Raw genomic sequence first — 17434 nt, forward strand, 5'->3', positions numbered from 1 at the left:
TAAACCAGGCTTAAACTGCCAGCATCTCCGAGTTTTGATCAGGGAATTTTTAAAGCAAGTGAGTGGATTTCATCCATGGATTTTTAAGGGGCAGAAAAGTGACTCTGATATGTGAGAATCTTTCTTTGGTTTCGCACTTTGCTTTTAAACCTGTTTTAAGTCTTTAATCCTGATAACATTTTGAAAACCTTTATTAAACATAGAAGGCACAAACTCCATTTTGATCTTCACTTTTAAATGATTTTTACATTTCTTTTGAAAGCAGTGGAGAAATAACCGTGCAGAACCATCTCCTGCTTCAGTCAGTCCCTTTGGCATTGCTGCCTCCGCTGACTGTGGGTGCTCAAGGCAGTTTGGATGGGGCCCTGGACAGCCTGACTGGCAGATGGCAGCCCTGCCCATGGCAGGGGGTTGGGACTATGTCATCTTTAAGGTCCCTTCCAACCCATCTCATTCTGTGAGTCTGGGAATCTGCAGTAGTTGGGGTGAGCTTGGCCTGTGGCTGCTGATGGAAGAAGCTGTCAGGCCATTGGTACTGTGTGTGCTGAGGGCAGGGCAGGCCAATGGCCTTCCTCCCTGTGAATCACCCTTGGAGTTTGTTGGAGTTTCAGCTCCCAGCCCAAGGGTGCCTCTGCAAACCCATCTGCAGCTCTCAGAGAGGCCAGGACTGGGTTCTGCAGCCCTTGATGCAGCATGGAGATTGTCAACCAGCCAGACCTATGCCCCACCTCCCCCGAGAGCCCAGGAGTAAAAAGGACATAATGGGAAAGAATATGTCAGTGTGCTGCAGCACAGAGAGGTATGTGTCTTGCTTTGTTGCTGAGTTTGTGCATCTGTTGTGCTGTCAGAGGTCCAGAAATCCATGCACATTGCACAGTGCAAGTGAGAGTGATTGTGGACATGGGCCTTTCCTCTTCCCTTTCATTCAGCCTCTCCACAAGCTGAGAGGTGAGCACAGAGAACTTGGGTGCTGCTGTATGCTGCTCCTGTGCTTGGCTGGCAGTCTGATCCCAAGCACCAGTTCTCACCTCCTGGTTGGCACTGAGATGCATAACATGGTGAAAAACATCGCACTCCAGTAGGAATTCCATTGTGACTTGTCTGCTGGGGAATCTGGAGGAGATGCCATCAGAAAAAAAACCACAACTAAAACTAACAACAAAATCCCATGGATAATTATACCTGTGATTTGAACAAGCTGATATGAAAGTTACTGAGGGAAGATAAACACTTCTATGCTGTTCCACTATGTTTCTCCTCTGTGTTTTCCTGCAGCTTGCTTTGTTTTTGTCACTTTGCTGGGACATTTTTTGATCTCTCATTTTTCCCCATGCCTATATTTATTGATTTTAAGGCTTCCTTCACCATGCTACATGCACAGCAAGACCTCAGCTGTAGATAGCTCTGCTCCTGGGGTCTGTGCCCATTGGTGCTTACGGGTCTGGAGTGACAGCTTTGGGAATCTCAGCATTTTCTTGACATCCAGTGCTGCTCTGAAACCACCTACCAGCTCTCCACCTGTTTGAATTTAGTCAGCTCTTGTAGACTAGTGACTACTTTCTGTATTTAGGTGTTGGTTTTCAGTTAATTTATTCTATTAGATAAAAAGTAGATCTTCTATGTATCCTTCCTTTCTGGATTTGTTAAACTGTATTCCCTGGAGTCAGAATATTTCAGATAATCCATATAATAGCTGAGCATATCCTCTGGTGGATACTTGGCCAGGGCTTGGTGTTTGCTGTTATAGTTTACCACCATGTTTTTCCCAGATCTACTTGCTATTTTCCTATGGGTTTCATGGAGGCACTTGGAGGTGCCAGAGTGCTCCTGAAGTCAAGGAGCTTGGCTTGGAATAACACTTAGGTTCCCATTTCTCCTTTTTCTTTTTATCAGTCCCAAGTTTGAATCCTGGACCTCCTCAACAGTCTTTTAAAGAAATGTCTGTGTGTAGATAAAGCACAGCAGATAGTGAAAGAGTTGCGAGCACTCTGTGGAGGCTACTTGACCTGTGATTACTCACACAGAATGTGCTAAGCAAGCCTTGTTTGTGTCCCAAGCATATTTGTAGAGGAAATACTCTGTAAGTTGTTACCTGAGATTGCTATATAGTAAGCTTTTCTTGTCCTTAAAGAGAAATTGCTCTGTTCAGCCGAGCTATTGTCTGGGTAGGTTTTTGCTATATATCGGGCAGCTCAAAACGCTGCCTCTCCCACCAACAGTCCCAAAGGAATGAGCTCAGAGTCTCACAGGTTTGATACAAGTGAAATAGATGAGGCTGAAGAGAAACCAGGAAATGTTAAGGAGAAAGGAGGGTTTCATGCTGCTAGCACAGGACTCACCATGCTATGGTGGGAAGAGCTGGAGGTGATGCTGCCAGGGAGTCCCAGAACCTGGCTTACTCGCTTCTGATATCTCAACATCAAAAGAATAATCAGGAAATAGTTTGCCATTTTCTGATTTTAATCTAATTTTATAAGGAGTTTATAAACTAAAGGAGTTTCTGCTCCTTTATTCCAGTTAGGGAAAAAGAAGTTCAGTAGCAATGGTGGTCTTCTTGTAGCTGACTTCAGCAATTCCCATTCTAAGAGGTAAAAAAAAAATCACCTACTATAGAAGATGGCAGTGTAATTTTGCAGATTCTAGATTTTGTAAAACTGATGGGCAATTTGCATCAACTTGATTTAATGCAGCTGTTGAGTGACAGAAATAGTGAGGGTATCCCTAGGGAAATTGTGTAGTCATGGGGGAATAGAGATAGCACATGAGGTTTTGAGTTTGCAGTATGGTAGTGCTGATGTACGCAAGCTGAGACATTTATCTGGTACATTGTGTAATTGGCCTAAAATAGGAATTTCAGAAAATTAATAAGTTTTTTCTCTTAACTCACGACTCAAGGCTGAAAGTGAGCTTTTGGGGTTGTGCATGCATCCATTAATGGGTGCTACTTTGTAATGAGAGGAACCTTAGTTCTCTTCTATACACAATGTAAAAGGTGCTCAGAACCGAGCACTGCATCGCTGTAATGCAATGCCGTGCCATAAATATTTTTTAAGGCAGTGCTGAGGGGTGACTTTGATGCTTAAAGGAAGAGCTGTTCTCCAAATTAAAGTTCCCAAGTAGCAATTGCAGTATTTTGATACTTGAAAGCTCTGTGTATGCGTTGGTGTCGTGGTACCTCTAACACCTGAGCCTGTACAGAATTTCAAATAAAGACCTTTCGTTGCTAGCATTGTCTTCTTTCTATACTTGATACGTATTAGCAATTGATTTGTGGCACTGAGGGATGTGGTTTAGTAGGCATGGTAGTGATACATTGATGGTTGGGCTAGATGATCTTGGTGGTCTTTTCCAACCCTAATGGTTCTATGATTCGTTGCTTAGATTTGGGTGTTTTTTGTTACTGAGTTTATGGATAATTGCTCCAGCTTTGGACATTTGTAAGCAAGTAGGACACAGCAAGCAGAGAGTCATTCCACCTTGAGTGGGGGTGGGAGGTGGGGAAGAAAAAGACCAAAAAAAGACTGGATAAAGGAGTTGCACCTAAGTGCTTTAGGTCAGCCTTGTGTGAGAAATGAGGTGAAAGTAATTGACTGGTATTTGCCCAGCCAGCTAACATGAAAGGAGTTGAAAAAAGCCTTTGCACGTGTTGTGTGAGAAGGATTCTGTACATTTATGCCTTTTCAGCTGATGGTAAGGGTAGGAGATTCAGCGTACAAGAGAAAAACAGAAGGATATATGAAGAAAGGTATGTGAAAAAGTTTCTCTCCTTATTTAGTTAGAGCAGCTATTACTCCTTTGGATGAATAGTACTATTTTCAGTGGAAAATGGTCTATCTGAATAGGGTGAAAATGAACTGTTTATTATCTGTATTTAACTTCCCTTTATCTTTATTCCTCTTTTCATACTTCTCTTCACCCCTTTCTTCAAACTTAAAACATGCAGAAGTAGAGCATTCTGTGGACTGAAGCAGTGCAATGCTTTCAAGAAAACCCCGTGTTTTGTCTCTCAGACTTATACTCTATTTTTATACATCTCTTGAGGAATAGATCAGGAAGAAATGTTGCAGTTTCGGGTGACATTCTCTCAGTATGGAAGAAATAACATTTCACTGTGAGCGCAGGTCAGCACACTGAAATATTTTGGTATCTGTGGGGTCAGAGCTGACCGGTTCCCCACAGGAGGAGAAGACATAACTGGCACAGTTAGTGGGCGGACTGATGGATGGTCATGGTAGAAAAGGTTGATAGCCATGAGGTTTATATTAGCAGATAGACATCCTACACTGTGAGCCAGCTGCTTTTTGTTTGAATTGTGCCTGACAGGAAAAAAAATGTTGTAGTATATTAGGAATGTAGTGAATTTCCCATGTCTACCTTAGTAAGATGCTCAGATGGGTTTCTTTGTGGTCTGAATATAAAGGTTTCTCTAAAGTATGACTTTTGGGCTAAGCAACTCTTCTAGAGCTGGATTAATGCCTGCTGTGTGGACTGTCCAGGGATATTAGAAGAATTAGTAGCGTGGCATTAGAAGTGATGGTAGCATGGCTCTTGTGATTGTCAGATTCCCTGGCTGCTCTTGAGATTGCTTTCTGCTGCTTTGGTACTGACTAGCATGTGGACCATGAGGGGCAGAGTAGTTATTTTTATATGCAGAGGACTGCAAAATAATACAACTCTGACATTAATTTAGACTATATTTCATTCCCACTGAATTAAACCCCATAGGCTTGTTGACTTCTTCGCTTCCCCTTCCCCCCATTTCCTTGTATCTCGGGGAGTGGACAGTTGGTTGCTTTGTGCTGTGGGAGCTGTGCCTTAGAGACCGTTAGTGTGGGAGTGATGATATGAGGCAGTCTCTTAGCACAACCCCTTGGTTATGTGCTGTATATTCTTGTTATACACAGTGCCAAAATAGACAGTAATCCTCTTACGTGGGATTGTGAAGCAAGTAATAATAGAGCACAAGTCAGTGTCATCAGTTCAGGGCTTGTTTTTTGACAAGCACATTTGTCATTTGTATCTCCCAGATTCCTCAATACTTCTTTATCATTATATTAACTAAAGTACTCTCTCCACCTGAAAATATTCATGTTTCACAGTAGTAATGTCAGTTGCAATCAAGACCACTCTATTCATGTTTCTAATTGATGCGCTTGCTTTAAAAAGGCCATGGAGATTTTCATTTTTGTAATTCAGCTTATTTCCTAATATAAGAAATTCAGCTGAATTAAAACTAGAAGATCACCTAGGTTGCATAAAACACTTCAGCTGCCTTCTGAGGTGAGGCACCCTGAAAAGCCCTGAATGCTCAGGGTTCCTGTGTCTGAGCTGCTCATCTGATTTAGAGTGAAGGAGGCTGGGCTGCTCTGCAGCAGGGCCCAGGAGAAACGTGTACTGAGGGGAGAAGCAATTAGCTGTGCACCAAGGGGATTCAGAGCAGAAAGGAAGGGCTGGAGGCATTTAGTTAATATTAATGCTTTTGTGCTTCTGAAGGCCAGAGCCATGGTGAGTTCCTGCTGTCTTGGCCTCGTGGTTCTGAAGATTGGCATCCAATGAACATTAGATTCAGAATAGCTTTTGAGAAGTGTTAATAAATCACTGCTAACTGCAGACATGTGCATCTTCCTCTGAAGATAACAAGGCGTACCTGATACTGAGTGGGAGCAGGAGCAGGAGCAGATCTGTGAAGCTTTTTCATTCTTAGATAGTGGATCCTCTTGGAATTTTTGTGTAAAATTTAATTAATCTGAAATAATGAATATACATGTGGTTTAATAACAATTTCTCAACTCACCAAACCAGCTAGGGGAAAATAAAATAGGTGTCTTTTTCCATTGTGAAATAATTTGGGAACTGGTGTCAATTTTCTTTATCTGGATTTGATGGCAGAAACACTGTAGATGGAAGAAAATTGAGCTGCCATTTTGAAATGCATTTTTACTTTTCAATTCTTGTTATTCGTTTCAAATTTCTTTTGCTCTTGGGTGCAAAATAGTCACGTCCCTCTCTGAGGACCACTGCTTTTTTCCTGTTTTCATTCAGTACCTTGTTCATGACATTGAGACTCTAGTAGGCTAGAGAGAAAGAAATTTTCCATTTGCTCTCATTGGGAATGGTCTGTGACTTCAGACTTCCCTATTTTGGCATTCTGTAATTACTTCCCTGATGGGTTTCAGAAGTGTGTGCTAATAAAGGACAGTCTGTGTTGAGTTGCACTCTGTGCGGTAGCACTGACGTAATCCATTCTGAGCTGTATTCAGTATCACAGAGAATTTGTATGACTGTAAGGAGCCATCCGCAGGCTTCTCAGGGCTTTTCTGAGAGATTACCTATGTTTAGGTAACCCTGTGTCACCTCTGCTACTGATAAGCACTTATCTGTATGAACAGCTTTCTTGTTCAGTCTTGGGAGCAAACTTTTATATAAAATTGCTGTACTTTGCTAATTGTCTGTTGCTATAATAATATATTCTGATTTTGCATGTGTTGAGATCAAAGTGCTCCTACTGCACTTTACTGAACGGTCAAAGATTAATGTGTCAAAACAGTTCATCTATACTTTCTCCAGGGAATAAATCAGAGTTCTGGATTAGAGTCACAGTGTTTAATGAGAATGTCACAAGGAAAAAAAGCTGAACAAAAACATTTGGATTTTCCTATTATGAATGGATTTTTAAGTGCATAGCACTTCATTTCCTTTGTCCTCGGGGACTCTCCATCTGAATGTTGTTAATGCCGTGGTAATGGCTTGCAGGTCTGGCCAATGAACATACATGGTTGAATTCTGAATTATGGGCCCATGTTAAATATGCCAAAGATAGGAGCCTGATGTGGTATCTCTGAACTGTTTCTCCTATGGAGAAGGAAAGACAAGCTGTTGGAACTTTCTGCACAGTTGAGTGCGTGTGAAACTAAGAAGTAATATTTTTGTGTGGTTATTCAGCTGTATTTGCTGAAAACAAATGTCTGATTCTGCTGTCATCTCTCTGCTAGTTTTTCACTGCAGTGTTTTGATCTTTCAGTTGCTAAGCTTTTCCCAGCAGTTTTAGTGTTTTAAAACCATAGTACTGTGTTACTCTCAGTTTTCTGTTTTGAAAGAAACAGTTGCCTGAGTGGTTTGTTATATGAGTTAGCAGATGGTGATTTAACTACATTTGATCCAAAAAGAGTTTTGGTTCTGTACGTCTGTCTCAGGCTGAGCAAAATCTCAGCAGAGCACTTGTAAAGTGAGCAAAATAGTGCTAGCTGTAGTTGTGCTGCTCTGGGAGCATGAAAAGAGCAGCTGTGTTGTGTTTAACAACAATTTCTGCAGATTAGGAGGTTAGAATTGAATCCTAGGTTTGGTGTTCCTCCAGTGTGCCATACGTCAGTGCTGCCACGTCAGTGCGTCTGGTGTCAGGAGTTACTCCAGTGATGGGATGGGGCCACTGCATGGTGGAGAAGAGGAAACCCTTTCAAGAGGCATCTCAAAGTTCAGGTGTACTTGAATTTACTGTGCCGTATGTGACTGCTGCCTTCAGTGTGAGTATTGCTGAGATATGCTATATGAAATAGCTGAGGAGCTTCACCTGTGTCAGAGGCAGAAGTAGGCTGAAGTTGATATTATTACTCTTTCCCCCATCTGTAAACTGTGTGCTTTCATTTGTTTTGTGGGCAGATTTTCAGTCTGAATCTGAAAGTTTAGTTAGGGATCCACCAGCATGCAAAGTCATCTCTCTCACATGTAAAAGTCTGCCGCAGAGTGGAAGGATGCCAAGTGGATTGGCACTGTGCTTGGTTGTGATCTGCCCGCAGCAGAGACCACCAGTAACATTGCCTTGGTTATTGCAGGTAACTCTCTGTGTCATTCTTTGATGACCTCCCTGTCAATCTCACTGTCTGTCAGCGTAATTTAATAACTGAGCTTATTAAGGTGTTCCAAGGAGCCCGAGTATGCCAGGGACCCAACTTTCAATGAATTTCATGGGATTTAGGGCTCACATTTAATCTTCCGTGCAAACTTAAGCCTAACTTGCCTGTGGTAAGCTGATTAAAGGTTGTGATAGTTTGCAGATTGCATGTGCAAGGGTAATCGTCTTTCCAGCGGAATCTGGAAGTAAATACCTCATGCAGCCTGAAGAGCCACAGCTGGTCTTGAGCCCAACCATTGTAAGGCTTCTAATATAGGCTCAGCTGATGGGCAAGAGCACTAGGTGATGAGCATGGGGCCAGCTCTGCTCTTTCTTACCTGGGGAAGGGCTTTGGAGATTTTGGGGATGGTTCGGTGAGGAAGGTAAAGAAGATTATTGGCTCTTGGAATTGTTCTGTCCAAGGGATGATGACTGTGTCTGTGAAGACCACTGTGATAGAGCCGAAAGGAGAATATATGGGGTAATTTCATGCTTTATTGGGTTAGAAAGGACTTTAATGTTCAGTTGCTCTGACATCTGTTGAATTAGATTTCATTACAGTGCTATCCCTATGCAAAGCTCTATATCCATAAAACCATTTAACCTAAAGTGAACTTCTCACAGTTACGGACAGCCTAACACCTCTCTAGGAATATTACTCCAGCAGTTATTTATCCTGCTGAAAAAGTTACTCCTACATAAGTGTGTCTAAAGTTGGCTGAAAGTCATTTGTCCATAACCTCTGGCCTCTATGATTTTCATGTCTGTTTGCTACGTGTGACAGCATCTTTTACTAATGGAAAATAACAATGTGCTTAATAACCTACTAAGCTAAATAGCTAAGAAACAAAACCTCCATACCTTATCCTACTCACAGAAAGGAGAAATTAGCAGAATATTCAGATTTTATTAAAAAATAACAGCTAAAATAAAAGCACATTGGCCAGTTTTCCTCAAAACGTGTCAGCTGAGTAGTTATCTTAACAGTGAAAATGATTATTGCCGATTATGAATTTTTCAGTTTTCCATCTATGGGCTTTTTGAAATATCTTGGAAGGATTTTTATAATATATGTCACTTTGTTTTTTTCTTTTTTTTTCTTGGAAACGCTAACATTGCAAGTTAGTAACACTTCTGTCTTTTATTAACATATTAACATATCTTACTGTGACAGAGAATGAGCTCCAAATGGAGTCCTAAATCACAGTTACAGTTTATATCTTAAAAAGGAAGGCAGATGTAATTGTAATAGTATCATTAAGGAGAACCTCTTGTAACAGTAATTACTTTTTCAGTGCTGCACTCAGTGTTTAAACAATGACATTTGGTTGAACCAATTAAAATATTCTGATGCTTTTTTTTTTCTTTTTTCTGGCAAGTTATTACTCAGTTAAATCTGTGGGTTTTTTTTTTTTTGGTAATATATTGATTCAGTCTTTTTTTTTTTTTTTTTTTTTCATCTAGATAAAATGATTTACATTTGATGAGGGTGAAATGTTTAACTTCTGTTGTATTAACTTTTGATCCGTATGTGGAAATGTAAACTAGCATTAAATATATATATTATATATATTATATATATATAATTTTTATTTGACAAACAAATTCAAACCAAACCAAAATATGTAGGACACGTTACCTAGCAATAAAAAAGCCAAATATTTTCATTTATTAAAAGTTGTTTGTTGACTTTACATGTTGATATCTGCTGTTCCCCATGAGATGAATATTCATTTCTTTCAGGATCTCAACTGAGCTGTGAGCAGTCTCATTGGTAGAATCAGTTAGTAACAGATTATGTTTCTGGTGGCCTTCTGTCTAAAGTAAAAAATATGAGTTAAATTTCTTCCTTTCAGTTTCTTGCTAAACCGTATTCCTTCTTTTTCTCTGTGGTTCTGTGAGACTCCTATCTCTTTTTCCCTTAGTTTCTTTCAGATCTCTGGCTTTTCACATTCTTTGATCTATCCAAGTTGAGCAGGACCTTGTCAATGGCAATGACTTGTTGTTTTTTTTGTCCAGTGTTATGGGACAGTCTCAAGCATGTGAGGGTGCTTTAGGAATAACTCATTTCCCTGCGGGGAACCCATTAGCTCACTATGGGGCAGTTATTGTAGGCATCTCTCCGTAGGCTGGGATGTCTGCACAAGGATGAAGATAACCCCTTTGTCAACTAAGGATTATTTACTGAGGCTGTTCACCAAGGAGAGGAATGGCTTTTTCACTCTGGCCAAGGCTAAGGTTAAGGCTCCTGTATGGGTTTTCAGTGTAGATCTTCAGTGTCACCCATTGAGTGGGACAGAACAGCACACATTTGTGTCACAAGTCCTTCTAAAGTGATTCTTCTTAAGGTTATAAGGCTGTGATCTGGATCAACTCTTTTCACTGAATCAATGTCAGGGCCTGAGAAACTCACAGCAGTTCCAGTAGTTGGTGTTGCTGTGTGAGTTTATGGAAGATTCTTCTGTTTTGCTGTCATAAGACTGTGTGGTCCACACTCAGGCTTGGCACAGACCTGCAAAACCTGTTACTTAGGTCATATTAGACCTACAAGACCTGTTAGTTGGTTCTACATTCTAGGCTGTGGATATCTATCTCTGGCTTCCTGGTGGCTGAAGATCTGGCTAAGCAGCATCTCTGTGTCAATGGTTATAATTCTCTTGCCCGAATTCTATTAGAAATTGTGGTTAGAGCCATAAGAAGATTTTACTGTTGCGTGAAAGCCAAAAGCTTTTTGTTGTGTGGGTAGTGGTGGAGAAGACAACCTGACATTGTTGTCATCTATGTGCTGTTGGTGTGGAGATTGCTTAAACAGGGAAGAAATTGGTTTTGTTTCCTGCTTTTCCTAGTGCTGCACTGAAAAACTCAGCTTAGCTCAAGCAGAACAAAGAGGTGAAAGAAGTCACACTTCTGTCTTGAGATCCCTCTATGGAGTCATAGAGATGGAGAGGGACATGTATCTGGAAACCAAAACTCAGGTTTTGTTCCAGAAACAAATATTTCAGGGTAATGGAAGTTTTGTGACAATACTCAAACAACGCTTCTTAGGAGAACAAAGGGTAAATTTTGATTCTTTGTAGATTTTCATGAAACAGTGGTGTTGTCTGTTAGCCAAAATAAATAGCTTCCAGTATTTATAACATACATATGGATGACAATTTTTTTTTTTCCAGTCTTCATCCTGTTATAATATTTCTAAGATGGTTTCAAATATGATTATAGGGCTGTGCATTTCACTTTCCTAGTTGTTATTTAATACGATTTTATTCAGTCTATTGCAGATTTCATCCTATTGTGAATGTAGAAAAATAACTTCTTTAGCAACACAATGAACATTAATAAAGCTAACAAGGTCATCTGCAAATTACTGGAATAATATGTTTTTGCTTACAGGCAGATTTTCAGTTAGATATGAGTAATGAACTGTAATTCCTGTTGTTTCAGTTGAGAGATGAAAATGTAAGTACAATTTGCAAAGAAAACAAGAAGAAATGTTATTTGGCTTGCCCTTCTTTGCTTGCTATTAGGTAGAGATAGCAGAGGGAAAAGCAATCACCAGCATTTTCAGTAATTAACCTGTGCCTCTTAGGCATAAACCAATTTTTGAAAGGAAATTAATTGTGATAAAAAATGATTCAAATAATCTCCTTCTTTACATCTTTGTTCCATTGTCTCACTGGTAGGAAAAATAAGTGTATACAGAAATTCTTTGACTATCAACAGATAGTCAGATATTCTTTTCAGGGAATATTTAGTTTTTCTCATTTTTTTTTCTCAGTTAAATACCTAGGCACAAGGGTTCTGGTTTTTGCACCAGTTTTACAGAATTTGTGTCCAACTTTGCAGATCTGAAACTTGTGTGTGTCCTTATCTGATTTGTACACAAAAACCAGTAAGGCCTCGATTTGTTGACATTAAGTACTTAAGGTGCGTAGAGTTTGCTAAGAAACTGGTGAGTATTCCTTGTTCTTCCTGGGTGCCTGGGGTAATCTCAAGTCTGGTCCTATGCCTGAAAAAATCTCACCAGACTTTTCTTCTCTGTTCCTACTGGGAATATATGTGATCTCCCTGCCCAAAACAGGAAGACCAGAATGATATATTTGTGTCTGCTCACTCTGCCTGAACGTGATGTAAAACTGTGACAGTTGCAAATATTCTGAAATACTCCTTTGGGGTTCTAATGGTGTGGTGGATGTGCACCCAAGTTTTCTCATTGCAATTTGAAGATCACGTAATTTGGAAATACATTTAATTATTGGTGATCTACATGGTAAGATCTGCTTGCAGAGACCCAATTTCAGCCCTCACAGTTTGATATTTCACAGTTATGATAATCCAAAGAGGAGATGAGATGCAAATGAACAAGGCAGCCTTTCTCCACTTCAGTTAGAAGTGTTGTTAAAGAAGGAAACTTTGTTTGAAGAGACTGGAATCGGTGGAGTCCACAAGTGTGTGCTCAAAGTTACTATTGGGGATAGTCCTCAATGAAAATTAGATGCATGTGCATGCGCATTCAGCTGCCAAAGAATTAAAAAAACAAAGCCATGCAATTAAGAGGCAGAGATGAGATATTCCCATTTGACATGGCTTAACAGAAACAATGACTATTAGTCAAGGGGCAGCTTCAATATCTCTTTAAGGCAGCTGACAGCTTCAGCGTCATTCCTGTTATTAGGAATGTAGCTGAGTAATATGGCAGAAGCGCCTCATGAGAGGAGCCCACTAGTTTACAGGATCCTGCTTGTGTGAATAATACATTCACTAGCTTTCAGTGTTTGAATGAATGGGGAATAAGACCAATTATCTAACATGTCATTGCTTGGACTTTGGAGATCAAAGTTCTAAAATGATTTACAGCAGTAGTTTGGCTAGAATTTAGGCTAATAATTATATACAGTAGATCATTTCCTGTATGGGAATGTATGTTGCTTTTATGACATTTCTTTGAAGGTAATTTTGGGATGCTGAGAGGTCAAGAATTTGGAAGGGACTTAGGAGGCACTCACTAGGTGTTTACAGAGTGGTTGATGTCTTTGCTTGGTTTCACTCGTTAGAGATATTCATAGAAGAAAGCATCTCAAGTAACACTTTTTTTTGAAACATTGGAGTCTGGGAGCTCACAGCTAGTGGCCTTCTCAGGAGTTGTTCTCTTATGTTTATGACTCAGCATACTGACAGACTTGAAAAACTGGGAGGTGAGATGTGGAGGCTTCTGATAACTGATTTCCATGAGAAAAACAGCTGGGAGCAAAGTTTTGTTTTCAGTTCATCTTTAGACATTCTCATTGCATCCAGCAAAAGTAGGGTGTGTATTTGTCTGAGAGTTAAATTTCTATAAATGTGCATTTCCAAATCAAAATTTCTTACACATGAGGGAAAAAACTCCAAAGTTTAAGGAAGACAGTTTTGATTTTTCTCTTATTTATGCATTCAAGTAGTTGTTGACACTTCTGTTCTGTAAAAACATTTCTTTAGGGAACCTAAAGCGCCTAATACCTCTTAATCTGTAGGAAGAATGTCAGAGCATCTTTGTTTTCAATCTTGGTTCTGATCATGCAAGCAGAGACAAGCTCATCTTTGGTCACGCAAACCGTGTACATCTGTGGGGCTTTCCATGTACTTAGAATCAGAGATAGCAGTGTGCACTTTTGTAGTGCTGTCAACTGAAAATTCTTCCCTTAAAATTTGTTTAAAATCTGATAATGCTTGCTATGGTTAATTATCTGATCCAAGATTTTTCTTGTGCATGATGTCTAAATTTGGTTAACCACATTGATTTCGAAACTGCACATGAAATTTCAGCTGTTTCCACTAAGCTCTTGCAACAGATTTATCTTTCCCATGTTTACTTAATAACCACAAATTGTGCTCAGTAATGTTCCAGCAAATGTTTATTTATAGGTGAACAGAAAAAGCCAGATTTTTACAGAAACAGAAAAGGTGTAGTATTTATGTTTCTAAATGAAACAGAGTTATCACAAAGAACAGGACAGTCTGCAGTTGGAAAGGGGCAATATTTTCTCAAGCCAGGCTTCTCTACTGCTGAAACAACACTGCACAAATACAAGCCTTTATTCTTCAGTATTTTCAGTGTTTTAAAATTTTGCTTTGGATGCACATAATCAGTAGTGTAATCTAATGAGTGCTGTGCTCTGCAGCACAGTGTGTGACATGGAGCAGCACTGCAGGGGTGGCATATGTGAGAGGTACACACAGGGATAGGCAGCTCATTTTTGTGTGTTAAGATTGGGCTTATTTTCCTGTGTTTTGTGACGTTGGATTTGGATCCTGAGAAGATGACTATACTCTTAGAATGCAACGCATAACACAGTTCAGAAATAAGAGCTTTATAAGATTCTTAATGATGTTTTGATACAAGAGATATCTTAGTAACCAATATGTGAGAGAAAACTAAAAGTTTAAAGCTTTTCATCTGTCATTGGCAAGTCATTGGGCATATTAGTATTTCATTTAACTTTCAGATTCTTTTTTAATGAAGTTGTAAGCATCTGTTCATTTAATTTTGTGTGGCAGGCAAGTAAAATGGTGCTCTGGCTATGCTGCTGTACAAATGGGTTTCTCAGATCTGTTGCATCTGCTCGCAAAAATGTTAGCAAACATATTCTATACAAAGACTAAGTCAAGCTAGTGGAACAGCTTTTTAGCTCTGTTTATTATTTTGTGGAACCCTGGATCTGATAGACTGAAAGTTGTGGTAATGCTAATACATTTTGAAAGGAAGTGATTTAAAGATTTGAACTTTACTTTGTTAGCTGATACACAACAATGCTTTGAGCACTGTTTTTTTCCTGAGCAAACAACCACATAAAAGAAAAAATCCTAAAGCATGTATAGGTAGGATTGGCTGTGTGTTCATGAAGAAGGAAGTGAACTGCATGATTTCCTGACTTCAAGGCTTTTGTGAAGCATTCTTGGGTTCTGCTTGTATGTACACTCAGTTTTCTTTCTTCAGGCTCAAAAGAGTGGTTAAAAGTTATGTTTCTGGGGTAGCTTCTCCATGGGTGAATGTAGAACAGAGGAAATAAATGTGCCTTTGACTGTGAGCTGTGTTTCCTTGGAAGCTTTCCACTTCTTCCTTGCTACTCCATTGCTGGTCCTGGGACATAAGAGAGATGGAGTAGTGCTGGGCTGAGGTTCAGATGTGTTGCCCATCCTGGCCTCTGGCTGCCAGCATTGTGCTGGGTCTGAATTAGGACCCACTCGCTCCCATGAAGGAATGCCCTGCTGTTTATTTCCCCAGTGACAGCACAGCTCTTGTAGGAAACATGTGGTCAGTAGGAATAGAGAGGATGCTATCGTACCATGACAGTGCTTCTTTTGCTTATACAATCACAGAATCTTTAAGGTTGGAAAAGAACACTAAGGTCATCTAGTCCAACTATCAGCCCGTCCCCACTGTGCTCACTAAACATGTTCCTCAGTGCCACATCTACACATTTCTTGAAACACCTCAGTGACTTCACCACTGCCTTGGGCAGCCTGTTCCATTGCCTCACCACTTGTTCTGAGGAATTTTTTCTAATATCCCATCTGAACCTTACCTGGCACAACTTATGGCCATTACCAAAATCCCAGACTGGAAAGGATATCCCCTTGTAGTTCCCAGATATAAAACTGCACACACTCATGCACACGCACACACACACACACATATATATATTCACTCATCTAAATCTTCCAACATATAGAAAATTCAGTCATACAAAACTCATCTTGTCATATCTATTAAAGCTCATTCCTCTGCTTGTAAACAGGTAGCCTATAAACACAGGATTTTACTTGGGAATTTATGAGTGTTTTCTTTTTGAGTCATTTTTATTCTCCCCTTGCTGTTCTTTCAGGATGAATGCTGTTCAGCAGGCAGGACACAGTTATTGCTTTGGGGAAGTAAATTGTACTCCTGGCCTTTCCACTCTGCTACATAACTGTAGGTGATTTGTTTTATCCTTTGTATCTCTGCTTTCCAATCTACAGCTTCATTTTATGGTGGTAGTTAATCTTTCAGAGTAAAAATTTGAAATCTACAGATAAAAAAAGATTATATCTGTATCTCACTGAAAAAGTATCCTGCAAAATCTACCAAAATTGTATTACTGTCCTGACAGGAGAAAAAAAAAAAAAATGCAAGCCAAAAAGATCCCTCCAGAATGAGCACTGTATACTTTGCAGGATTTTGCAAATTCTAAACTTTAATTGCAAGTAGAATAAAGATCAAATTCTGCTTGTCTTACACATGTATGAAGTGAATGGTTGGTTGTACTGTGGTGATGTGCTGCCAAGACTGTAACAGTGGGGTCTTTCAGAAACGTTCCTCTCCATCCAGTGCTAAACTTTGTGTGGTGATGTGGGCACACAGAGAACAGGCAAAGGACTGAGCAATGTATTGCTTTGTTTTTACTTCTTAAACCAAAGTAACTTGTCTAGAACCCAGGAGCCAGATGGCCTGGTGTAGACCACTAACGTGGACTTTTATTCATTTAGGCAGAACACAGTGCTTGCTGCTTTTATTGGTGCTAGCATTACTAACATGGAAAGGCACAGTTGGAGGGGTATGCATTTTATGGTGCTATAGGGATGTGTACCCTCTTACTGAAAATGCATAGAGGCTGGTTGTCATTTGGTATGACTGCAGGAGGAAAGGGACTTTCCAAGAATGTTTTTGACCTCTGCTTACGTATGTTTTTATTGTAGAGTGAGTAGATTGAAAAAGTACCTTTGGAAACCATGCTGTTTTATGCATGTACTGTGAGCACGGGGAGTTTTAGACCCACAGAGGATTCAGTCCATCTTACTGTAATCACAGAGGCTTTGATACAATAGGGAATATGTAGATTCTTCCTCTCTGGAAGAAGAAAGTCCTATAATCAGAAGCAGTAGACAATATTTTTGTTTTGTCAAAGTGGATGTATTCATTGAAACATGTCCTGGGATAAACTTTTTAATGGATAAAAATGATATTGCTTAATTCTCTTTTACTTGGTAGGTGAATTCCATGTGTAATTCAATTACAGTTGCTTTGACTCCCTTCTTCTCTCATTTAGAGTCTTAGCCATGATAGATGTTAGTGGCTAAGCGTGGCTAGCCATAGCCAGCTGTAAGTGGAAACTGCACACCTAAACTTGGTGGTAATGGTGTTGTACCATAACATGCCATGCCAGTGGTATACTCAATGAGGTAGAGGGCATCCCTAGGTTAAAAAGAAAAAAAATCAAGGGAATTGAAGTATCTGTGGCTGGGTATCATGGGAGCAAATAAGCATTTAACTAAGTGAATTGAGTTAGAACTATGTTCTGAGAAAACAGGTTTGAGAGGGCTGGGAAAATCTGTCCCAGGTCAGTCTGAAGAGAAGCCCAGAGAATGAGCTGTAATTGCTGATGTGATCTCCTCCCCAGAAAGTTGAGTTTATGAGAGAAAAAGGAGACTTAAAAAAAACATGCAAGATCTTTTTAAATACAATGTAATTTCAGTAGGATAACCAGTGCTTTGGTTTGAAGACAGAAAATCTCACATCACAGCAGCAGCAAGCTT

At 39.8% G+C, this 17434-nt stretch overlaps 1 protein-coding gene across 3 annotated transcripts in view; it reads left to right on the forward strand.

Annotated features, from left to right (window-relative positions):
* SLCO5A1 (solute carrier organic anion transporter family member 5A1) overlaps positions 1-17434 on the forward strand; it is a 66039-nt gene that overhangs the window by 5537 nt on the left and 43068 nt on the right. Inside the window, exon 2 of one of the 3 annotated variants that reach the window (XM_085537341.1) lies at positions 15748-15833. The exons of the other annotated variants lie outside the window; for them this stretch is intronic. Within the exon in view, the coding sequence (XP_085393467.1) occupies positions 15749-15833 (85 nt within the window). The 5' untranslated portion in view covers position 15748. The remainder of the gene's footprint in view (positions 1-15747; positions 15834-17434) is intronic. 3 annotated transcript variants of the gene reach the window in all.

The sequence above is a fragment of the Coturnix japonica genome, chromosome 2 (genome assembly GCF_054131305.1).
Source record: "Coturnix japonica strain WE chromosome 2, WE-NBRP24, whole genome shotgun sequence".
In the NCBI taxonomy this organism is placed as follows: Eukaryota; Metazoa; Chordata; class Aves; order Galliformes; family Phasianidae; genus Coturnix; species Coturnix japonica.